General features: G+C 42.5%; 1 protein-coding gene across 1 annotated transcript in view; it reads left to right on the forward strand.

The window, feature by feature from the left end:
• The window catches only part of LOC128685386 (sodium-dependent noradrenaline transporter), a 136,072-nt gene that overhangs the window by 53,706 nt on the left and 55,683 nt on the right, over positions 1 to 26,683 (forward strand). Inside the window, exons 6-8 of the mRNA XM_053771901.2 lie at positions 5,820 to 6,045; positions 9,435 to 9,726; positions 17,003 to 17,074. Coding sequence (XP_053627876.2) covers positions 5,820 to 6,045; positions 9,435 to 9,726; positions 17,003 to 17,074 — 590 coding nt within the window. The remainder of the gene's footprint in view (positions 1 to 5,819; positions 6,046 to 9,434; positions 9,727 to 17,002; positions 17,075 to 26,683) is intronic.

Below are 26,683 nucleotides of genomic sequence, written 5' to 3' on the forward strand. Positions count from 1 at the left end.
ACGGCGCGCATAACGGAGATAAAACACCTCAATTACTGGGAGCGCTTGAGGTTCCTGGACCTGTATTCCCTGGAACGCAGGCGGGAGAGATACATGATTATATACACCTGGAAAATTCTAGAGGGACTAGTACCGAACTTGCACACGAAAATCACTCACTACGAAAGCAAAAGACTTTGCAGACGATGCAACATCCCCCCAATGAAAAGCAGGGGTGTCACTAGCACGTTAAGAGACCATACAATAAGTGTCAGGGGCCCGAGACTGTTCAACTGCCTCCCAGCATACATAAGGGGGATTGCCAACAGACCCCTGGCAGTCTTCAAGCTGGCACTGGACAAGCACCTAAAGTCGGTTTCTGACCAGCCGAGCTGTGGCTCGTACGTTGGTTTGCGTGCAGCCAACAGTAACAGCCTGGTTGATCAGGCTCTGATCCACCAGGAGGCCTGGTCACAGACCAGGCCGCGGGAGCGTTGACCCCCGGAACTCTCTCCAGGTAAACTCCAGGTATCTAGGTGGTTATCGATCTTGCTTCTTAGAACCCTCTCAAAGATTTTTATGATATGGGATGTTAATGCTATCGGTCTGTAATTCTTTGCAATTAATTTACTGTCACCTTTGTGGAGTGGGCCTATGTCTGTTGTTTTTAGTGTGTGTGGGATGACCGCTATATCCATGCTCCCTTTCCATAGAATGCAGAAGACACGCAATAGGGGCTTCTTGCAATTCTTGATGAACACGGAGTTTCACGAGTCTGGGCCTGGGACAGAGTGCATGGGCATATCATTTATTGCCTCTTCAAAATCTTGTGGAGTTATAATAATATCCGAGATTTTTGGGATGACCAAATTTTGGGTGTCGTTCATAAAGAATTCATTTGGATTGTCGACCCTTAGTCTGGGCAGCGGTTAGCTGAACACTGAGTCGTATTGGGGCTTTAGTATCTCACTCATTTCTTGGCTCTCATCTGTGTATGTCCCATCATGCCTAAGCAGGGGCCTAATACTGGATGTTGTTTTTCCTTAGATTTGGCATAAGAGAAGAGGTTTTTTTTTCAATTTCCTTTATGGCTTTTAGTTCTTCCTGTGATTCTTGTCTCCTATAAGATTCCTTTGGCTTAAGTTCGATATTTGCAATTTCATTGACTAGTGCCTCCCTTCGTATTTCAGACATATTGGCCCCACTCAGCAGCTCTGCGACTCTTCTCCTTCGTCTGTATAGGGAACGTCTCTCTCTTTCTAGTTTATATCTTCCCTTTCTTTTTCTTAATGGAATGTGTCTTGAGCAGATCTCAAGAACCACAGAATTCATTTTTTCATGGCAAATGATCGGATCCGTGTTGTAATAAAGTTGGTAGAATTACCGACAATATGTAAAGTAAAAGGACACAAGTGCAACTAATGTGACATTTTATTGTGGCAACGTTTCGCTCTCCAGGAACTTTATCAAGCCATTACAAACAATACATGGACACAGAGTGTATATAAAGGCTCAGAGTGAGGTGCAATATTAGTGAGGTACCATATCGATGTTCACTAGTGGTAGTAGTAGTAGTAGTAGTAGTAGTAGTAGTAGTAGTCCAACCTATTTTTATGCTACCCAAGTAATAGCTTTTATATCCTTTTACTCATGTACGAATTAATTGCTCTACCATACTGTATTATTTTTGTCACTACTACTACTACTACTACCACTAGTGAACTTCGATATGGTACCTCACTAATATTGCACCTCACTCTGAGCCTTTATATACCCTCTGTGTCCATGTATTGTTTGTAATGGCTTGATAAAGCTCCTGGAGAGCGAAACGTTGCCACAATAAAATGTCACATTAGTTGCACTTGTGTCCTTTTACTTTACGGATCCGTGTTGTTTAGGATATCTTCCCAGCTTGTTTCATTTAGGACATGGTTTACTTGATCCCATTGTATGTTTTTTGTTGTTGAAATTGAATTTCGTGAAGAGACCTTCATGACTGCTCACATTTTGCAGGTTCAGAGCCCTGTGCATACATGTCTGTACCTCTATTATGTTGTGATCTGAGTGTATTGTCTTTGATACAGTTATATTATGTATCAGATCGTCGTTGTTAGTGAAGATGAGGTCCTGTGTATTTTCTAGTCTTGTAGGTTCTACTATTTGCTGACTTAAGGTGAATTAGGTGCAGAGATTTAATAGTTCGTGCGTGTGTGAATTTTCAGCTGAGCTGCCTCCTGGCGTGATCTCTTCTAAAACATTGTTTGCTATACTCTTCCATTTTAGGTGTCTCAGGTTGAAATCTAGTAGTAAGATGTTTGGGGCAGGAGTTGGGAGATTTTCCAGATAGTAGTCGATTTTCTCAAGCTGCTCCTGGAATTGCTGGGAAGTTGCATCTGGAGGCTTGTATACTACCACAATGACAATGTTTTGGTTTTCATTCTTTACCGCTAAAACTACATCATTTGAGCTGGTTAGTAGTTCTGTGCAAATGAGCAACTCTGTGGCATGAAGGCCAACCCCCCCTTGTTGCGTGTTTAGTCTGTCTCATCGGAATATGTTATAACGTGAGATCCATATTTCGTTGTCATAATGATCCTTTATGTGGGTCGCTGTGAATGCTGCAAACATTGCATTTGACTCCATGAGCAGTCCCTTGATGTAAGGAATTTGTTGTTTTTTGACGGTTTTAGACCCTGTATGTTTGCAAAGACAAATGTTGTATTGGTAGAATTTAGGGGGGTTTTATTTGCTGGCTATAATATCTGTTGTTCTGGAGTAGAGGCTAATGTACGTGCCTCTGCTCCAGAAGTGTTTTCAAGTGGTGTAGGATTACTGTCATTTCTTGCCAGTCTTTTTTCCCTCCTGGCCCTAATAAACCTCTGTCCCTGGAGAGGTTGTGGCTCCTCTCTTTTGTTTCCCATAGTCTGGCTGGTCTGTGTCTTCTAGTCCCCTTTAGATGATGTGCCTGGCAGTATGGATTGTAGCATTTTCTTTCATGGATTGATGAGTGACACATTTCTAGGTAAAATAAGTTACAAGAAGGGATGTTGCACTCTCCTGTTTTCATGTGGGTGCTGCATTTTCTGGGATGGTCAAAAGTGCATGTCCCAGTTGTTTCACCAGATATACTGTGCCTGCAGATACCCAAGGCATAGTATTTACATAGATTGTGATTCTGTTTGCTAAGATTTATTGTACCTACGTTCGCTGCTGGTGCATTTATTTTACCTGTTTCCTCCCCATCTTTCACCCTTGTATGGACATCAGTGCGTCCACCAGGTTTTGCTGGTAGTGTGTCGGCACTATTCCCTGAGGCATCATCCCATTTTGATCCATCTCCAGTAGTATCTCTATTTTGAACCTCTGTGGACTGAAGAACGTTGTCTTCAGTGTCCTCCAAAACAACACAAATACCCTCACAAGACTATCTTCTAAGACATCACTAGGACCCTCTGGAGCACTTTCCTCCAGGACAACACTAGCACTCTCACGAGCACTGTCCAAGACAGCCCCGTCCCTACCACCCATCTTTTTTTCCCAGATGTCATACCATGCTGACATATCTTTCAAGAAAGATGTTTTATTGGTGTTCTTATCTTTTAATATAGATGTCATTTCCTCATACAGGTGTATCTCGTTTGGGCAGACCCAAATATATCTCTCTGAGTTTATGGCAAGTGTGGTCACTGGTTTAAAGTCCCTGCATATACCATGGGATCACTGACCACAGAGATGGCAAGCAATCCAGGCCTGTTTTCGTCCCTTACCCTTTCTGCAGACTACACAGATCTTCATGGTGGTGGTCATCTTACAATACTTGAGAACTCTACTAGTTAGTTAGTCTATAATTCCCTGAAGTATTTAATTTTTTTGTAACAGTTCTTCTGATCTAGCTTTATTTCCAACAAAACCGTTTGAATTCACCCGAATCCAGCGAATTCGGACAAATCCAGTTAGTGGATCACTCTATATCTTTTTTCTAATGATCACCTTAACGGTAGATCTGTCTATCTGTATTGTAACTATTTGTTGTAGTTACTGTTTGAGTGTTTGATAAGGGCACTTAGACCCCCGTCAGTTAGTGAAACCAGTCAGAGTATACCATGTTATCAACGAATCTGTTTGAATCCAGTCGTTGGATGAATCCGGGCAGATCTGGATTAGGCTCACTGGGTGATTTTGGACTAGCTCATGAAAAGGACCACTGGAAAGAAATTAAACAGAGTAATATGTGTTCAGTTTGACACAGAAAGTATAACTTGCGTGTTTGGGCGCCATTGGCTTCAGTATATGAAGATTACTGGAGGAATAATGATTTTCGTTGTGTATATTGCGACTGCTGCTAACTACAGGTTTACCGCACACTGTATACGTCACTCCATCACAATAAATACTAACAACTATACACTGTTTATCATATTTCTACAAAACTGTGCACTTTCCGTATTTCCTCGAGATTTTGAACCTCTTCGTATTTCAACAGGAATGTTTTACTCCCTGGTATCATTAATTATAGGTCAGGTACACTAGCAGACCTGTGTGGGAGGTTCTGACGACTGCTGGCAACTGTTTACAACATGAACCTGCCTCTTTGGGCCTAACACTTCAGTTTTAAATTTCACCCTATCATTTATTATCCATATACCAGGGTACACTGTGGTACACACTACAACACTATGTATACACCCTATTATCAGGGAGATTGTCTTTCCTCTGACAAAAAAATCACTCACTACGAAAGCAAAAGACTTGGCAGACGATGCAACATTCCCCCAATGAAAAGCAGGGGTGTCACTAGCACGTTAAGAGACCATACAATAAGTGTCAGGGGCCCGAGACTGTTCAACTGCCTCCCAGCACACATAAGGGGGATTACCAACAGACCCCTGGCAGTCTTCAAGCTGGCACTGGACAAGCACCTAAAGTCAGCTCCTGATCAGCCGGGCTGTGGCTCGTACGTTGGTTTGCGTGCAGCCAGCAGCAACAGCCTGGTTGATCAGGCTCTGATCCACCAGGAGGCCTGGTCACAGACCGGGCCGCGGGGGCGTTGACCCCCGGAACTCTCTCTAGGTAAACTCCAGGTAAACCGGGACGCTAGGCCTAAAATTCCCCTCTGAGAGTATGGTTATGCTTTGTTATTGTACACTGATTCTCTTTTTTTGACTCAGTACATATTATTTTTTTGCAATGACACCACATTAAAATTCTAGAAAATGTTTATAATATTTGCCAGCTCTGCATACGCTGCGGATGTTATTCTCTTTGAGTGAGACGCTCACAAAATTGGTTTGCCGGGGATGAATTCCATTAGCAATGCCAAATCATTCCTGTAACCTGTTAGTCTTCCTGAAGCCTGTTAATGTATTCCTCCGTTTTTATTTTCATTAATTTATGTCATCCGCAAACACTGGCATACAAGAAACTTTCACGTGGTAGGTCATTTACTTATATCAGGAAGAGTATGGGCTTAATAAGTGAATCTTGTTGCTTTCACCATCTTGACACCTCTCACTGTCTCTCTGCCAGCCACTCCAGCTTAGATTACCAGCTTGTATATTTGTTTTAATGCGAGGGAAAAGTCTCAGTACCTTAGACAATCTATGAATATACAGTCCACCCATCTCTCTCTCCTCTGATATTTGCCATTATTTCATAGAATTCAATTACATTAGTCCCTCACTTCTTGCTTCTCTTGCGCAGTTCGTTATTTGTACGATCTCTTTAACTTATTAAATAATTTAGATGTCTCTTGTGCCATAGATCGTCAGTTCACTGCTTAGCTCGAGAATACCACCTTCGAGAATACTAGTGCAGGTTCATATAAAAAAATATCATTACAGGTGTGGGTGTGGGGATGGTAGCGACGTGCGTGATCCTGATGGGTTACAGCAGCACGATGCTGGCCTGGTTGGCGCGCTACATGTTCGATTGCTTGCGTCAGGAATTACCGTGGACTACCTGCCCCGACAACGAAACCAGCTGTTGGTCTGGTTCTGGACCGGTTCCCCGCCATCATCACGGCCATGATGACCAGTATTTCTACAGTCCAAATGACTTCTACTTCCTGTAAGTACCTATATTCCATCCCAGGATGACCGATTTGCATGGAAACAAGGAAGGGTTGGGTGAGGAGAGAAAGGGAGAGCGAGAGACAGAATGAGGATGAAAAGGGGAAGAGGAGTGAGTAAAGATGGAATGAAACATAAGCCTCACATTGATATAAATATAGAGCAAATGACGTACAGTTTGATGTTTAAACCTCACACTGTATGAGAAAGCTTAGCAAATAGCATCGAAACTAATAACTGCCTTTAGGAACCTTAAAGAAATGTTAATGTCGGATTATATGTAAGACGAATCATACCACGGGCAGGGTTAGAACCCGCGATCAGAGTCATAAAACTCCAGACCACGGGCAGGTTCTAACCCCGCCCGTGGCATGGTTTGTTTGCAATCGCGTCATTACGATGTCGTGAGTTATATAAGACGTATATAAAGTGTGTCACATAGTGCGACGTCAGCCAGAACAGTTTGCCACTAGACTGGTGGTTGCGCTGAGAGAGCTGACCACGAAGAAAGACTAAAGGAACTGGAAAACCTTAAAAGAAAGAAGGACCAGGAAAACATAATAACAATGTGCAAAATACTCAATTGACTTATCTGGGCGCAGAGAGACTGCATGGCGGGGATCTGGGACAAGGTGTATTAGTGGAAGTAGAAGACGTACATGAGCCACAAAGATTTCAGGTAATACTTTATGAGCCTCAGGGTAGAGAAAAAATATAACGACCAAGACGAGGATGTAATGGAGGCAGACTCTTTATACAGTTTCGAATATGGGTACGACAGGGCCCATGAGGTAAAGAATTAATGGAACCGCTTGTATGTTGTTAAGATGAAGAACCAAAAACCTAGACTAGACCCTAACATCCACGACTGGGCTACTAACCACGCTTCCGGGGATCCTGACACCCACGACTGGGCTACTAACCACGCTTCCGGGGATCCTGACACCCACGACTGGGCTACTAACCACGCTTCCGGGGATCCTGACAACCACGACTGGGCTGTCAACTACTCTTCCGGGTTAATAATCCCAATAAAATCTTCATCGTCTACTCGAGCATGTTAGTAGATGCAGAAAGACCACAAATTTTGACTGCACTCGTCAACTCCATAATTTCTAGAGTAGTTTAATTGTAGGTAACACATTCACATGAATTTACAAAAAGTGCTTTATTCAAAGTTTATATAATCTATTTAGTGTACCTCTAATATTAAAAAATTTTGTCGGGCATAATAATGATATATAACATATGCATATATTTATTTATTTATTCATTGTATTATTATTATTATTATTATTATTATTATTATTATTTTATTCGTGGGGAAACACTGTACCCGAAGGGGTAAAACCGTACATAGGGAATGAAAGGTAATCAGGTTTGGCCCGAGAAAGGGAAAGGTAACTCCAATTCCGTGAATCAACAGCTCTTTATCACCACTAACTTTACTGATTTTAATCAGGAAAAAGTGCCAAACCCATAGGGAAGGAGGTGTTGGGGTGGGTCATATAGGGCCTGGGGAAACGAGAGGCATCCAGGTTTGATCCAAGGAAGGTGAGATAAATGCAGCTCCTTGGATTAAGAGCTCTTCTCCGAAATCAAGGCACCTCCCAGGAGGGGAAACCAACATCAAGGGACCCCTGCCCTTCAAGACTTGCACTTCTCAAGGAAGTTAGTTGTCTTGATGTCAGTGGTCTCTTGATCCAAGGAACTCTACCTATTCTTCGCCCGTGTACCCCAATCCTACATGTTCCTCTAATAACGTTATTTTCTTCTAAACTATCGTATCTGAGCGCCTCTGCAAAGACAATGATTATGTATGAGTGATGGTGAAAGTGTTGAATGATGATGAAAGTATTTTCTTTTTGGGGATTTTCTTTCTTTTTGGGTCATCCTGCCTCGGTGGGAGACGGCCTTGTTAAAAAAAAACTATTAGTACTACTACTACTACTACTACTACTACTACTACTACTAATAATAATAATAATAATAATAATAATAATAATAATAATAATAATAATAATAATAATAATGACTGTATTTCAGTTGCTGTGTGATCTGAGGAAGGTATCCCCGTGTTCCATAACCCTAGTCCCTTGTGCCTTAATGCACGCGATTGGAATAGTGCAGAGTGTGGAATAAATTCATAATGCAATTAAGTATTAGCTTTGGAGGTTTAGTGATAATCAGAAGAGGAATTCACAAGCCATCAAACGGACGCTAATATCCAAAATTTCTTCAATAAAAATGGTAAATTAGGACATGCACAGACCTAATTTAATTTTAATCTTTTAGAGGACCCAAAGAGACCAGTATTCTAAAATACACATTACAGTAAACTGTCGAAATAGCGGTACCATAAATAACGGTAGATTCGAACTTACGGCATATTGAAACTATTGAAGTACAAATGGTTATAACTATGACCATAATTTTTAAAGGGGTGGACCGGTAAGCCAGCGGAAGGCCTCCGTCAGATGACCAGAAGCTCCAGCGGCGGGTCATCATCTGACTAAGACCTGACCGGCACATCGAAACTAGTGCCATTTATACAGCGCCTTTTTGTGTGGTGACAGAACATGGCAACACTTGCGAATATTTGTTTCAATCCGCCATTTTGAAAGTAAACTCCGTACTAGCAGCATGATACAGTATATACTGCCGCTTTACATTTCGTCTATATGTAATTAATTAGAGCAAGTTAATAACCCATAAAAATGTCTGAGGTGTTGCGTTGTCAGGTAACTAGCATGAAAGTGTTGACGCTAAGCAGATGATAGAGTTAAAAATTATTTCATGAAAAATAGTATTTTAGTTTTTCTAATTTCTTCTTCTTCTTCTTCTTAAAAGAAAAAAAAACGGTAAATTGGAACTTACAAATGCCAAAATCAATCAAATCTTTTCTCATTTTTAAGAAAATGAATGAGCTTCGTGTAAGCTTAGTTTACATAATTTTTGTTTAACAGTGTTCTTGAGGACACACGGATGTTATAGACACGTAAAAGAACATGAAGTTGATTTAACCCAAGATAACCAAACATGGTAAGACACTGTGATTTATTTTTGATCAGAAGAGACATCCACTAATTATTATTTTGCAGAAACCAGTTTGATTAATGAAACTGGCACATGATAACTTACACAGGCTAACATGAACTTTAAAAATGATAAGAAGATGAATTTTCCAGTTATTGCAGAGAACCCAACAAAATTTGTGCCTACACAGCCTAAACCTTCCAACCATTTCATACGATGCGTCAACCATTAAAGATTTATGCTGCTCATAGACTTTGTGTGGAATTTAAAGTACTCTGCTACATGTCTTTTCCATGTAACCTGGAGTATGGAGACCTCATAACACAATACTTCTTCTCTCCCTCCTGGCAGGAACACAGTGTTGGGGGTGATCAACATGGAAGATGGACAGTTGTACAACTTTTCGATGATAATCATCCAGGTAATCCTGTGGCTGGGTCTGCTGCTGCTGTTGTCGCTGGGCAAGACCTGGCGTACCGGAGTGGTCTCCAAACTGTGGTCTCTAGTTACCATAGCTATGCTGTTCGCTCTCACGATCCAGGGACTCACAATAGACCAGAGTGGCTCAGGTCTTCGCTTCGTCTTCAAGTGGAAGGGGGACGACCTGAATGAGCCAGATATCTGGCTGGACGCTTTTGGCCAGGTAGAGACATCTATCAAGTTAGCTTAAACACACACACACACACACACACACACACACACACACTCACACACACACACACACACACACACACACACACACACACACACACACACACACACACACACACACACAGAGGAATGAATGGAATGTGCAAAAGGGACTACTTAGTAGGAACAATCCAGTCTGAGGGCCATAAAGTGGAAATTGCAGTAATGTACAATCCACCACAGAACTACAGGAGACCAAAAGAAGAATACGACGAGAGCAACACACCAGTCGAAGTGGCCAGAAGAGCTCACATGGAGGGGAGGGGGAGCAAAGTTACTAGTTATGGGTGATTTCTATCACAAGGAGATCGACTAGGAAAACCAAGATCCCCATGGGGGTCCCAAAACATGGAGAGCCAAGATGGTGAATGTGGTACTGGAAAACCTCATGTATTAATATGTTAAAGACACTACCAGAGAGAGAGGTGAGGACGATCCAGCAAGAATGGATCTTGAATTCACTTTGAGTAGTTCGGACATCGATGATATCACGTATGAAAGGCCCCTTGGAGCTAGTGATCATGTGGTTCTGTGCTTTGATTACATAGTTGAGCTACAAGTGGAGAGAGCAGCAGGAATAGGACGGGAAAACCAAACTACAAAAAGAGGGACTACACAGGCATGAGGAACTTCCTACAAGACTTTCAGTGGGGGAGAGAACTGGCAGGAAAACCAGTAAAAGAAACGATGGTCTATGTGACAACAAAATGCAAGAATGCAGAGGAAAGGTTTGTTCCCAAGGGAAACAGAAATAATGGGAGAACCAGAACGAGTCACTGGTTCACCCAAAGGTGTAGGAAGACAAAAACTAGGTGCACTAGAGAATGGAAAAGGTACAGAAGACAGAGAACTCAGGAAAATAAAGAGATCAACCGTAGAACCAGAAACGAATATGCACAGTTAAGAAGGGAGGCTCAGCAAGAATACGAAAATGACATAGCAACGAAAGTCAAGTCTGACCTGAAGCGGTTGTATAGCCACATCAGGAGGAAAACAACAGTCAAGGACCAGGTAATCAGGCTGAGGAAGGATGGTGGGGAGTTCACAAGAAACGATCAAGAGGTATGTGAGGAGCTCAACATGAGATTTAAAGAAGTATTTACAGTGGAAACAGGTAGGATTCCAGGAATTCAGAACAGGGAGGTATACCAACAAGTGCTGGATGAGGTACACATAACCGAGGAGGAGGTGAAGAAGCTGCTATGTGAACTTGATACCTCAAAGGCGGTGGGACCAGACAACATCTCTCCGTGGGTCCTTAGAGAGGAAGCAGAGATGAGGCGTGTGCCACTAACAAAGATTTTCAACACATCCATTGAAAGTGGGCAACTACCTGAGGTATGGAAGATAGCAAATGTAGTCCCAATTTTTAAAAAAAGGAGACAGACACGAGGCATTAAACTAAAGACCTGTGTCACTAACGTGCATAGTACGCAAATGGAGATCGGCAGGAGGAGAGTGGTGGAGCACCTGGAAAGAAACAAGCATATAAACGACAGCCAGCACGGTTTCAGGGAAGGAAAATCCTGTGTCACAAACCTACTGGAGTTTTATGACAAGGTGACACAGTTCCTCACAAGAAGTTAATGCAAGAGCTAGAGGATCAGGCACACATAACAGGAAAGGCACTGCAGTGGATCAAAGAATATCTGAAAGGGAGGAAACAACGAGTCATGATACGTGACGAGGTGTCAGAGTGGGCGCCTGTGACAAGCCGGGCTCCACAGGGGTCAGTCCTAGGACCTGTGCTTTTTTGGTATATGTGAACGACATAACGGAAGGGATAGACTCATAAGTATCCTTGTTTGCAGATGATGTGAAGTTAATGAGGAGAATTAAATCGGTCGATGATCAGGCAGGACTACGAAGAGATCTGGACAGGCTACAAGCCTGGTTCCAGCAACTGGCTCCTTGAAATTAACCCTGCCAAATGCAAACTCATGAAGATCGGGGAAGGGCAAAGAAGACCGCAGACAGAGTATACTCTAGGTGGCCAAAGACTGTAAACCTCACTCAAGAATAACGATCTTGGGGTGAGTATAATACCGAGCACATATCCTGAGGCGCACATCAATGAGATAATTGCTGCAGCATATGGGCGTCTGGCAAACCTACGGATAGCGTTCCGATACCTCAGTAAGGAATCGTTCAAGACTCTGTATACCATTTACGTCAGGCCCATACTGGAGTATGCGGCACCAGTTTGGAATCCACACCTGGTCAAGCACGTCAAGAAATTAGAGAAAGTACAAAGGTTTGCAACAAGACTAGTCCCAGAGCTAAGGAGATTGTCCTACGAAGAAAGGTTGAGGGAAATCGGCCTGACGACACTGGAGGGCAGAAGGGTCAGGGGAGACATGATAACGACATATAAAATACTGCGCAGAATAGACAAGGTGGACAAAGACAGGATGTTCCAGAGATGGGACACATAAACAAGAGGTCACAATTGGAAGTTGAAGACTCAGATGAATCAAAGGGATGTTAGGAAGTATTTCTTCAGTCATAGAGTAGTCAGGCCGTGGAATAGCCTAGAAAGTGACGTAGTGGAGGCGGGAACCATACATAGTTTTAAGGCGAGGTTTGATAAAGCTCATGGAGCAGGGAGAGGACCTAGTAGCAATCAGTGAAGAGGTGGGGCCAGGAGCTATGAATCGACCCCTGCAACCACAAATAGGTGAGTACACACACACACACACATACCTAGTAGCGATCAGTGAAGAGGCGGGGCCAGGAGCTCGGACTCGACCCCCGCAACCTCAACTAGGTGAGTACACACACACACACACACACACACACACACACACACACACAACTCAGATCTGTACAACACTATTGTCCTCAAAGATTTGTTAAATTATACCAACAGTTAAGGAAAGATGCTAGACTTCACTTTACAAAACAGACAAAACAAATGTGATAATAATCATGGACAAGATAGATTATAGTGGGAAATTTAAAATATTATTCGAAGACGGGTATTTACGTGCCCCTTAAAGGGAATAAAAAGCTACATCATTTTAGATATAAATAAAAAATTGTACCTACACACTTGATCTCAGTCTCCGCCTTCGTCGAATTATGAGGCGCCTTGTTTATGTTTGAGGGTCCTGGAAGTTACCCGAGCTATACCAGGATGCTGGGAATGTCTTCAACAACTTTGCTCATACGGGACCTTCACATGCTAATTCTTAGAAGAATTTTGCCCGTATAAACATCGAGTAGGTTGGTAGACAGCAACCACCCAGGGAAGTACTACCGTCCTGCCAGATGACTGTGAAACAGAAACCTGTAATTGTTTTGCATGATGGTAGGATTGCTGGTTTCTTTTTCTGTCTCATAAACACGCTAGATAACAGGGATATCTTGCTACTCCTACTTACACTTTGGTCACACTTCACAGACACGCACATGCATATATATATACATACATCTAGGTTTTTCTCCTTTTTCTAAATAGCTCTTGTTCTTCTTTATTTTTTCTATTGTCCATGGGGAAGTGGAAAAGAATCTTTCCTCCGTAAGCCATGCGTGTCGTATGAGGCGACTAAAATGCCGGGAGCAATGGGCTAGTAACCCCTTCTCCTGTAGACATTTACTAAAAAAGAGAAGAAGAAAAACTTTATAAAACTGGGATGCTTAAATGTGCGTGGATGTAGTGCAGATGACAAGAAACAGATGACTGCTGATGTTATGAATGAAAAGAAGTTGGATGTCCTGGCCCTAAGCGAAACAAAGCTGAAGGGGGTAGGGGAGTTTCAGTGGGGGGAAATAAATGGGATTAAATCTGGAGTATCTGAGAGAGTTAGAGCAAAGGAAGGGGTAGCAGTAATGTTAAATGATCAGTTATGGAAGGAGAAAAGAGAATATGAATGTGTAAATTCAAGAATTATGTGGATTAAAGTAAAGGTTGGATGCGAAAAGTGGGTCATAATAAGCGTGTATGCACCTGGAGAAGAGAGGAATGTAGAGGAGAGAGAGAGATTTTGGGAGATGTTAAGTGAATGTATAGGAGCCTTTGAACCAAGTGAGAGAGTAATTGTGGTAGGGGACCTGAATGGTAAAGTAGGAGAAACTTTTAGAGAGGGTGTGGTAGGTAAGTTTGGGGTGCCAGGTGTAAATGATAATGGGAGCCCTTTGATTGAACTTTGTATAGAAAGGGGTTTAGTTATAGGTAATACATATTTTAAGAAAAAGAGGATAAATAAGTATACAAGATATGATGTAGGGCGAAATGACAGTAGTTTGTTGGATTATGTATTGGTAGATAAAAGACTGTTGAGTAGACTTCAGGATGTACATGTTTATAGAGGGGCCACAGATATATCAGATCACTTTTTAGTTGTAGCTACACTGAGAGTAAAAGGTAGATGGGATACAAGGAGAATAGAAGCATCAGGTAAGAGAGAGGTGAAGGTTTATAAACTAAAAGAGGAGGCAGTTAGGGTAAGATATAAACAGCTATTGGAGGATAGATGGGCTAATGAGAGCATAGGCAATGGGGTCGAAGAGGTATGGGGTAGGTTTAAAAATGTAGTGTTAGAGTGTTCAACAGAAGTTTGTGGTTACAGGAAAGTGGGTGCGGGAGGGAAGAGGAGCGATTGGTGGAATGATGATGTAAAGAGAGTAGTAAGGGAGAAAAAGTTAGCATATGAGAAGTTTTTACAAAGTAGAAGTGATGCAAGGAGGGAAGAGTATATGGAGAAAAAGAGAGAGGTTAAGAGAGTGGTGAAGCAATGTAAAAAGAGAGCAAATGAGAGAGTGGGTGAGATGTTATCAACAAATTTTGTTGAAAATAAGAAAAAGTTTTGGAGTGAGATTAACAAGTTAAGAAAGCCTAGAGAACAAATGGATTTGTCAGTTAAAAATAGGAGAGGAGAGTTATTAAATGGAGAGTTAGAGGTATTGGGAAGATGGAGGGAATATTTTGAGGAATTGTTAAATGTTGATGAAGATAGGGAAGCTGTGATTTCGTGTATAGGACAAGGAGGAATAACATCTTGTAGGAGTGAGGAAGAGCCAGTTGTGAGTGTGGGGGAAGTTCGTGAGGCAGTAGGTAAAATGAAAGGGGGTAAGGCAGCCGGGATTGATGGGATAAAGATAGAAATGTTAAAAGCAGGTGGGGATATAGTTTTGGAGTGGTTGGTGCAATTATTTAATAAATGTATGGAAGAGGGTAAGGTACCTAGGGATTGGCAGAGAGCATGCATAGTTCCTTTGTATAAAGGCAAAGGGGATAAAAGAGAGTGCAAAAATTATAGGGGGATAAGTCTGCTGAGTATACCTGGTAAAGTGTATGGTAGAGTTATTATTGAAAGAATTAAGAGTAAGACGGAGAATAGGATAGCAGATGAACAAGGAGGCTTTAGGAAAGGTAGGGGGTGTGTGGACCAGGTGTTTACAGTGAAACATATAAGTGAACAGTATTTAGATAAGGCTAAAGAGGTCTTTGTGGCATTTATGGATTTGGAAAAGGCGTATGACAGGGTGGATAGGGGGGCAATGTGGCAGATGTTGCAAGTGTAAGGTGTAGGAGGTAGGTTACTGAAAGCAGTGAAGAGTTTTTACGAGGATAGTGAGGCTCAAGTTAGAGTATGTAGGAAAGAGGGAAATTATTTCGCAGTAAAAGTAGGCCTTAGACAAGGATGTGTGATGTCACCGTGGTTGTTTAATATATTTATAGATGGGGTTGTAAGAGAAGTAAATGCGAGGGTCTTGGCAAGAGGCGTGGAGTTAAAAGATAAAGAATCACATGCAAAGTGGGAGTTGTCACAGCTGCTCTTTGCTGATGACACTGTGCTCTTGGGAGATTCTGAAGAGAAGTTGCAGAGATTGGTGGATAAATTTGGTAGGGTGTGCAAAAGAAGAAAATTAAAGGTGAATACAGGAAAGAGTAAGGTTATGAGGATAACAAAAAGATTAGGTGATGAAAGATCGAATATCAGATTGGAGGGAGAGAGTATGGAGGTGAATGTATTCAGATATTTGGGAGTGGACGTGTCAGCGGATGGGTCTATGAAAGATGAGGTGAATCATAGAATTGATGAGGGTAAAAGAGTGAGTGGTGCACTTAGGAGTCTGTGGAGATAAAGAACTTTGTCCTTAGAGGCAAAGAGGGGAATGTATGAGAGTATAGTTTTACCAATGCTCTTATATGGGTGTGAAGCATGAGTGATGAATGTTGCAGCGAGGAGAAGGCTGGAGGCAGTGATGTCATGTCTGAGGGCAATGTGTGGTGTGAATATAATGCAGAGAATTCGTAGTTTGGAAGTTAGGAGGAGGTGCGGGATTACCAAAACTGTTGTCCAGAGGGCTGAGGAAGGGTTGTTGAGGTGGTTTGGACATGTAGAGAGAATGGAGCGAAACAGAATGACTTCAAGAGTGTATCAGTCTGTAGTGGAAGGAAGGCGGGGTAGGGGTCGGCCTAGGAAAGGTTGGAGAGTGGGGGTATAGGAGGTTTTGTGTGCGAGGGGCTTGGACTTCCAGCAGGCATGCGTGAGCGTGTTTGATAGGAGTGAATGGAAACAAATGGTTTTTAATCCTTGACGTGCTGTTGGAGTGTGAGCAAAGTAACATTTATGAAGGGGTTCAGGGAAACCGGCAGGCCGGACTTGAGTCCTGGAGGGGTGTTAATGTTGCAGTTTAAGAACTGTAGTGTAAAGCACCCTTCTGGCAAGACAGTGATGGAGTGAATGATGGTGAAAGTTTTTCTTTTTCGGGCCACCCTGCCTTGGTGGGAATCGGCCAGTGTGATAATAAATAATAAAAATAAACATCGAGATTATGAAGCCAGTTGGATCTGCCATTTTTTTATTTACCTGGAGTTTCGGGTTTTCCAGAAAGCAAAAAAAAAAAAAAATCATATCTCTTAAGGGGCTCTTAATATAAAGAACTGGAAGTAACCTCATCTTCCTCGGATCAAATCTTATTACCTCCCACTCCCAAGGCACTGTGTGACCCTTATGGGTTTAGATCTTCCCCACTAATATAATAAAGGGCGACGCAGGTAAGGTTGAAGAGATATAATAATCAGAGGTTACCAGCTGTGCTGTTATGGCTGGAATATATATATATATATATATATATATATATATATATATATATATATATTATATATATATATATATATATATATATATATATATATATATATATATATATATATATATATATATATATATATATATATATATATATATATATATACTGACTTTGTTGTTTTTCTGCAGATCGTTTGGTCCCTGGGACCCACGCTGGGCCTACTTATATCCAGGGCCAGCTACAAGGGCTTCAGGGAAAGAGTGAGTACCTCTATACAGTATACTATTTTCCATCAGATGAAACATTTATTATCACACACACACACATCACCTGTTTGTGGTTAAGGGGAAGTTTTGAGTGATAGAGCCGGCCCTACGATCACTGGTAGCTGCCTGTCACATACCCTGCTCCAGAGTGATTATCATACACACAACACCTAGCAGTAGTAGGAAGATAAAATTTGTAGGAGCAAGGAATAGGCAGGAGGAGTAAGTTGGGCCCAATAGGACTACAGCCCTGACAACAGTTTTAAGAGATAAGGTTTTAAGGCACAAAGACAGTACAATCTGAGAAGCAAGTATTGGGTACACATGTAGTATAAGGTAGTACACAACTGGGCGAAAGACTCTTTAACACACACTAGTATTATAATTATTAGAATTACTCTCAGTATTAATGGTATTTTATTAGTATTATGGATACATATAGGTGAGGTGTATTTCTGGGATATATGATCAACTGACGTGCTCACACACACACATGCGTGCACACACACACATACACACACACACACACACACACACACACACACACACACACACACACACACACACACACACACACACACACACACACACACACATGGTACGTGGCGAGGTGTCAGAGTGGGAACCTGTGACCAGCGGGGTCCCGCAGGGGTCAGTCCTAGGACCAGTGCTGTTTCTGGTATTTGTGAACGACATGACGGAAGGAATAGACTCTGAGGTGTCCCTGTTTGCAGATGACGTGAAGTTGATGAGAAGAATACACTCGATCGAAGACCAGGCAGAACTACAAAGGGATCTGGACAGGCTGCAGACCTGGTCCAGCAATTGGCTCCTGGAGTTCAATCCCACCAAGTGCAAAGTCATGAAGATTGGGGAAGGGCAAAGAAGGCCGCAGACGGAGTACAGTCTAGGGGGTCAGAGACTACAAACCTCACTCAAGGAAAAAGATCTTGGTGTGAGTATAACACCAAGCACATCTCCTGAAGCGCACATCAACCAAATAACTGCTGCAGCATATGGGCGCCTAGCAAACCTCAGAACAGCATTCCGACATCTTAATAAGGAATCATTCAGGACCCTGTACACCGTGTATGTTAGGCCCATATTGGAGTATGCGGCACCAGTTTGGAACCCACACCTAGCCAAGCACGTGAAGAAACTAGAGAAAGTGCAAAGGTTTGCAACAAGACTAGTCCCAGAGCTAAGAGGTATGTCCTACGAGGAGAGGTTAAGGGAAATCAACCTGACGACACTGGAGGACAGGAGAGATAGGGGGGACATGATAACGACATACAAAATACTGAGAGGAATTGACAAGGTGGACAAAGACAGGATGTTCCAGAGATTGGACACAGTAACAAGGGGACACAATTGGAAGCTGAAGACACAGATGAATCACAGAGATGTTAGGAAGTATTTCTTCAGCCACAGAGTAGTCAGTAAGTGGAATAGTTTGGGAAGCGATGTAGTGGAGGCAGGATCCATACATAGCTTTAAGCAGAGGTATGATAAAGCTCACGGCTCAGGGAGAGTGACCTAGTAGCGATCAGTGAAGAGGCGGGGCCAGGAGCTCGGACTCGACCCCCGCAACCTCAACTAGGTGAGTACAACTAGGTGAGTACACACACACACACACACACACACACACACACACACACTCGGTGCCAGGAGCTGAGTCTCGACCCTTGAAACCACAACTAGGTGAGTACACACACACACCCACACAGCTACCCTTGGATTTCGACCGCGTCCCCCCACCTCTCCCCCTCTCTCTCCCACCCTCCTCTTCAGCCTTCTCTCCCCTCCCTCTTTCTATCTTTCTCTCTCCCCCTCCCTCGCGTTCCACCACCTCTCCCCCTCTCTCTCCCACCCTCCTCTTCAGCCTTCTCTCCCCTCCCTCTTTCTATCTTTCTCTCTCCCCCTCCCTCGCATTTCTCTCTCTCATAGCCTTTTCCCTCACCCTCCTCTCTCCCTCTCTCTCTATCTCTCTCTCTCTCTTTCTCTCTCCCTCTCTCTACCCTTTCTCTCCCCCTCTCGTTTCTCTCTCTCCCTCCCTAGTCTTATCCCTCACCCCCATCCTCCCTCCTCTCTCTCCCTCTTTCTACCCTTTAACTCTTCCCCTCTTACTCTCTCTCTCCCTCCTCTAGCCTTCCCCTTCTTATTTTTTCTCTCTCTCCTTGTCCCTTGTCGCCTTGTCCCTCTTCCCCCCACACACACACCCTGAAAACACATAAACTTTTCTCTGTGGTAAAATACATAGGCTTCTTTCTGTGGTAAAAAAAAAATGGGTGGCCCTAGAGGGCGGAAAACCAGAGATCTGGTGGACGAACCAGGGAGGAAAGATTGGGAGTTAGAGCTCAAAAAAAGGGAGGAAGAGTGGGGAAGGAAGACAGAAGAGCTTGGCAAGATAATGCAGGAGCAGATAGCTGAAGAATGCAGGAAGTGGGAGCTACAAGTCTTAGCAGCAGAAACTAGGATACAGTGCTTAGAAGAGAAACTGGGAAACCTTAAACAGATTAGAGAGACAAATGACAATTCAAATGCAACAACAGGAAATTCTATGTCAGGCACAGACAAGGGGACGGTAAGAAACAAAGGAGATATGCCGTACGCGAAGGCCCTATCAGACCCACGTGGGGCCAGGGAAAAGATGAGGAGCATACTAAGATCAAATGACAGGTCCAAAGACAATGAAGGTATGTTATATGCAGAGACTCTAACAGCCAACTGCAGTAGCAAGGAACAGCTGATCATGAAAGACAGTTCTCTGAGAATAGAAGTTTCAGATAGGGCAGGGACGGAAGGCAAGAACATTTCAATGGAAGGAAACAAAATACCTCAGAGGATGCAAATGGAGACTTAGTGGGAGGAGGAAAGGGAGAGGTCAGTTTTTATCTACAAGCTCCAAGAAGCCAAGGGGGACAATTTCGAAGAAATAAAGCAGGAGGAGGAAAAAAATGTTGAAGGCATCATGAAAACAATAGGTAAGGATGATATGACCCAGGTGACAAATTTTCGGAGAATTGGGTGGTTTGCGAGTGGAAGGATACGGCCTGTCAAAGTAATTTTCAAGGAAGAATCAGTTCGAACCAGGATTCTGCAAGAGAAAGCACGACTGAGGGACAAACAGGGGTGCCAGAGAGTATACCTCAATCGCAACAGAACACAAGAAGAAAGGACTACACTGAAAGAGAGGGTACAGAAATGCAAGGAGGAACGAGAGGCAATGATGAAGATGAGTAGGACCCAGACACAGGAGGAAGGGCAAACACACCCCGCAGAATCTCCCACTGAAAGACTTCAACCGCGACAATAACAACGCAACTGAGCAACCCAAACCACAACCCACTCACTGTTCCCTCTTCCAACAACACCCACATCACAAACCTCGCCTCAACAGCTGTCCCTAATGGGCATTCTGACCCCACCCCCATCATCACAAACCCCACCTACACCACAGCCCTCCATAGGCCCCCACCAAGGTTCCCACTCCCCCAACCCCAATATTCTTGCAGGACCACAGTGATAGAAAAGAAGCTGAAAGTTTGGTACACAAACGCTGATAGAATAATGAATAAACATGAGTGGTACGAAAGAATCAGCGAGAAATCCCCAGACATCATAGCAGTCACAGAAACAAAACTTGCTGAGACAATAACAGATGCAATCTTCCCACAGGGATATCAGATCCTGAGAAAAGATAGGAGTAGTGGGGGAGGAGGAGTTGCACTGCTCATAAAAAACCGATGGGGATTTGAGGAAATGGAAGGCATGGACGTGATTGGAGAAAGAGACTACATAGAAGGTACAATTCAGTCTGGAGAACATAAAGTAGTCATTGGAGTGATGTATAACCCACCACAGAACTGCAGGAGACCAAGAGAGGAGTACGAAGAAAACAACAGGGTGATGGTGGACACACTGGCTGAGGTGGCAAGAAGAGCTCACTCGAGCAGAGCAAAGTGACTGGTAATGGGGGATTTCAACCACAGGGAAATCGACTGGGAAAACCTGGAGCCACATGGGGGTCCCAAAACATGGAAAGCCAAGATGATGGATGTGGTACTTGAAAACCTCATGCATCAACATGTCAGGGACACTACCAGAGAGAGAGGGGAGGATGAGCCAGCAAGACTGGATCTTGTGTTCACCCTGAGCAGTTCAGACATTGAGGACATCACTTACGAGAGGTCCCTTGGAGCTAGCGATCATGTGGTTCTGAGTTTTGATTATATAGTAGAGTTACAAGTGGAGAAGGTAACAGGAACTGAATGGGAAAAGCCAAACTACAAAAGGGAGGACTACACAAGTATGAGGAACTTCCTGCAGGAGGTTCAGTGGGACAGAGACCTGGTAGGAAAATCAGTAAACGGGATGATGGAATATGTAGCAACAAAGTGCAAGGAGGCAGAGGAAAGGTTTGTTCCCAAGGGAAACAGAAATAATAGGAAGACCAAAGCGAGTCCTTGGTTTACCCGAAGGTGTAGGGAGGCAAAAACTAAGTGCATCAGAGAATGGAAAAGGTACAGGAGGCAAAGGACCCAGGAAAATAAGGAGATTAGTAGAAGAGCCAGAAACGAGTATGCACAGATAAGGAGGGAGGCCCAGCGACAGTACGAAAAAGACATAGCATCGAAAGTCAAGTCTGACCCGAAACTGCTGCATAGCCACATTAGGAGGAAGACAACAGTCAAAGACCAGGTGATAAGGCTGAGGAAAGAAGGTGGAGAACTCACAAGAAACGATCAAGAGGTATGTGAGGAGCTCAACATGAGATTTAAGGAAGTATTTACAGTGGAGACAGGAAGGCCTCTCGGGGGACAGACCAGATGGGGACACCAGCAAGGAATATACCAACAAGTGTTGGATGACATACATACAGATGAGGAGGTGAGGAAACTGCTAAGGGACATCGATACCTCAAAGGCAATGGGACCGGACAACATCTCCTCGTGGGTTCTTAGAGAGGGAGCGGATATGTTGTGTGTGCCACTTACCACAATCTTCAACACATCCCTGGAAACTGGGCAACTACCTGAGGTATAGAAGACGGCAAATTTAGTTCCCATTTTTAAAAAAGGAGACAGAAAAGAGGCACTAGACTATAGACCTGTGTCACTGACGTGTATGGTATGCAAAGTTATGGAGAAGATTATCAGGAGGAGAGTGGTGGAGCACCTGGAACAGAACAAGAGTATAAACGCCAACCAGCATGGATTCATGGAAGGAAAAATCCTGTGTCACAAACCTTCTGGAGTTTTATGATAAAGTAACAGAAGTAAGACACGAGAGAGAGGGGTGGGTTGATTGCATCTTCTTGGACTGCAAGAAGGCCTTTGACACAGTTCCTCACAAGAGATTAGTGCAGAAGCTAGAGGATCAGGCTCATATAACAGGAAGGGCACTGCAATGGATCAGAGAATACCTGACAGGGAGGCAACAACGAGTCATGGTACGTAATGATGTATCACAGTGGGCACCTGTGACGAGTGGGGTCCCACGGGGGTCGGCCCTAGGACCAGTGCTATTTTTGGTATATGTGAACGACATGATGGAAGGGTTAGACTCAGAAGTGTCCCTGTTCACAGACGATGTGAAGTTAATGAGGAGAATTAAATCAGATGAGGACAGGACAGGACTTCAAAGAGACCTGGACAGACTGGAGACCTGGTCCAGCAACTGGCTTCTCGAATTTAATCCCGCCAAATGCAAAGTCATGAAGATAGAGGAAGGGCACAGAAGACCGCAGACAGAGTATAGGCTAGGTGGCCAAAGACTGCAAACCTCGCTCAAGGAGAAAGATCTTGGAGTGAGTATAACACCGAGCATGTCTCCGGAAGCACACATCAACCAGGTAACTGCTGCAGCATATGGGCACCTGGCAAGCCTGAGAACAGCGTTCCGATACCTTAATAAGGAATCGTTCAAGACACTATACACCGTGTACGTCAGGCCCATACTGGACTATGCAGCACCTGTTTGGAACACGCACTTGATAAAGCACGTCGTGAAACTAGAGAAAGTGCAAAGGTTTGCGACAAGATTAGTTCCAGAGCTAAGGGGAATGTCTTATGAAGAAAGGCTAAGGGAAATCAGCCTGACGACACTAGAGGACAGGAGGGTCAAGGGAGACATGATAACGACATATAAAATACTGCGCGGAATAGAGAAGGTGGACAAAGACAGGATGTTCCAGGGAGGGGACACAGAAACAAGAGGTCGCAATTGGAAGCTGAAGACAGATGAGTCAGAGAGATATTAGGAAGTATTTCTTCAGTCACTGAGTTGTCAGGCAGTGCAATAGCCTAGAAAGTGATGTAGTGGAGGCAGGAACCATACATAGTTTTAAGACGAGGTTTGATAAAGCTTATGGAGCAAAATCTTAATAATTTATTTTTTTTCTGACCATGTTTTTCTGTCCCTTTAAGTGAAGAAATACATCAAGCCGAGGGGATTAATGATGGAGGAAAAGTTGAGAATCCCTAGTCTAGATAATAACTTCTAGTACACGGAGCTTCCTCAATAACTCTTGTTGTCAAGGAACCTAACTGATAGCAAACAGCCAGTACAGCAACATAGTACACTAACTGATAGCAAACAGCCAGTACAGCAACATAGTACACTAACTGATAGCAAACAGCCAGTACAGCAACATAGTACACTAACTGATAGCAAACAGCCAGTACAGCAACATAGTACACTGATAGTAAACAGCCAGTACAGCAACATAGTAGACTAACTGATAGTAAACAGCCAGCACAACAGCATAGTATACTAACTGATAGTAAACAGCCAGTACAACAACATAGTTGACTAACTGAGAGTAAAAAGCCAGTACAACAGCATAGTATACTAACTGATAGTAAACAGCCAGTACAACAACATAGTAGACTAACTGATAGTAAACAGCCAGTACAACAGCATAGTATACTAACTGATAGTAAACAGCCAGTACAACAACATAGTAGACTAACTGATAGTAAACAGCCAGTACAGCAACATAGTACACTATCAGTTAGTATTTATTTATTTATTTATTTATTTATTTATTTAATAATTTGAACATACAGAGGTACAAAAAAAAATACAGGTAAGAGCAGCATGCCAAAGCCACTTATATGCATAGCATTACGGGCTGGCTTACAATTAACTTAAGATTAACTAAGCAATGATGTAATCAGTGATAAAACATTATTGTAAACAGATAACAATAAAGCAAAAATGAGTATTACAAAGTCAGGTCATATGGTTGCATGCATTGCTGTACATTCAGTAGAATGGAGTATTCTGTTAGGTAGTGTATTTAAAAAATAACAAAGTTAGATTGGGTCCTAGGTTTAACATTTATGATATAATTGTGAGAAACATTTAAGATATACAATTTATAAGGTTCAGTTATTCAGTATTTATTTGGTTTTGAGTGAGTAAGTGAACTTTGAGAAGAGACTTGAATTTATAAACAGGTAGTGTTTCTTTTATATTTACAGGTAATGAATTCCAGATTTTAGGGCCTTTTATGTGCATTGAGTTTTTGCATAGCGTGAGATGGACACGAGGAACATCAAAGAGTGATCTGTGTCTTGTGTTATGGTCATGTGTTCTGTTGAGGTTGGCAAGGAGATGTTTCAGGGGAGGGTTAATATCAGAGTTAAGTGTTCTATGTATGTAATAGGTGCAGTAATAAGTATGGATGTTTTGTATGGTGAGTAGGTTTAGTGTTTTGAATATTGGTGGAGTGTGCTGCCTGTAGTGGGAATTTATTATCATTCTGACTGCAGCCTTTTGTTGGGTAATTAGTGGTCTGAGATGGTTAACTGTTGTTGAACCCCATGCACAAATTCCATAGATGAGATAGGGGTAAATAAGAGAGTGATATATGGCCAGGAGGGCTGACTGTGGAACATAGTACCGTATCTTCGATAGTATGCCTACGGTCTTGGAAATTTTCTTAGAAATTTGTTGTATATGTGTATGAAATTTGAGTCTATTATCAAGGTGGATTCCTAAGAATTTTCTCTCTGTTAGCTTTGTGATAGGTGATCCGTTTATCATTATGTTAAGAGGGACATCTGTAGCTCTGTTACCAAACAGAATGAAGTAGGTTTTGTCAATGTTTAGTGTAAGTTTGTTAGTTCTCATCCAGGTAGATATTTTCTGTAATTCGGTATTTACAGTATTGGCTAGCATGACTGGGCTCGGGTGAGAGAACACGTACGTAGTGTCATCTGCAAATAGTGTGGGTTTGAGTAATTGCGAAGCATTTGGTAGGTCATTTATGTATAGGAGAAAGAGAAGAGGGCCAAGGACACTTCCCTGTGGGACACCAACTGTAATTGGTTGTGCGGAAGAGTTTGACCCATTTGTGTACACATATTGGCTTCTGTTGCTGAGGTATGACTTTAGGTAGTTGAGGGAGTGCCCTCTTATACCATAGTGTGACAATTTTACGTGGAGCAAGTCATAGTCAACTGTATCAAAAGCTTTACGTAAGTCAATGAAGATCCCCAGTGGGACTTCTTTTTTCTCTATTGCAGTGTATATATATTCTAGCATGTGTATAATAGCATCATTAGTATTTTTATTAGGCCTGAATCCAAATTGAAAGGGGCTGAGTATGTTTTGGGAGATGAGGTAGGAGTAGATTCGTTTATGAATAATTTTTCGAAGATTTTTGAGAGAGGGTGTAAGTTGGATATTGGCCTATAGTGATAGTAAACAGCCAGTACAGGAACATATTGCACTAACTGATAGTAAACAGCCAGTACAACAACATAGTAGACTAACTGATAGTAAACAGCCAGTACAACAACATAGTAGACTAACTGATAGTAAACAGCCAGTACAACAACATAGTAGACTAACTGATAGTAAACAGCCAGTACAACAACATAGTAGACTAACTGATAGTAAACAGCCAGTACAACAACATAGTATAATAACTGATAGTAAACAGCCAGTACAACAACATAGTATACTAACTGATAGCAAACAGCCAGTACAACAACATAGTATAATAACTGATAGTAAACAGCCAGTACAACAACATAGTAGACTAACTGATAGTAAACAGCCAGTATAACAACATAGTAGACTAACTGATAGTAAACAGCCAGTACAGCAACATAGTACACTATCAGTTAGTATACTAACTGATAGTAAACAGCCAGTACAACAACATAGTAGACTAACTGATAGTAAACAGCCAGTATAACAACATAGTACACTAACTGATAGTAAACAGCCAGTACAGCAACATAGTACACTATCAGTTAGTATACTAACTGATAGTAAACAGCCAGTACAACAACATAGTACACTATCAGTTAGTATACTAACTGATAGTAAACAGCCAGTACAGCAACATAGTACACTAACTGATAGTAAACAGCCAGTACAGCAACATAGTACACTAACTGATAGTAAACAGCCAGTACAGCAACATAGTACACTAACTGATAGTAAACAGCCAGTACAACAACATAGTACACTTTCAGTTAGTATACTAACTGACAGTAAACAACCAGTACAGCAACATAGTACACTAACTGATTTATTTATTTATTTATTTATTTATAATTTGAGCACACTTACAGAGGTACAAAA

Source organism: Cherax quadricarinatus, chromosome 8 (genome assembly GCF_038502225.1).
Source record: "Cherax quadricarinatus isolate ZL_2023a chromosome 8, ASM3850222v1, whole genome shotgun sequence".
Classification (NCBI taxonomy): Eukaryota; Metazoa; Arthropoda; class Malacostraca; order Decapoda; family Parastacidae; genus Cherax; species Cherax quadricarinatus.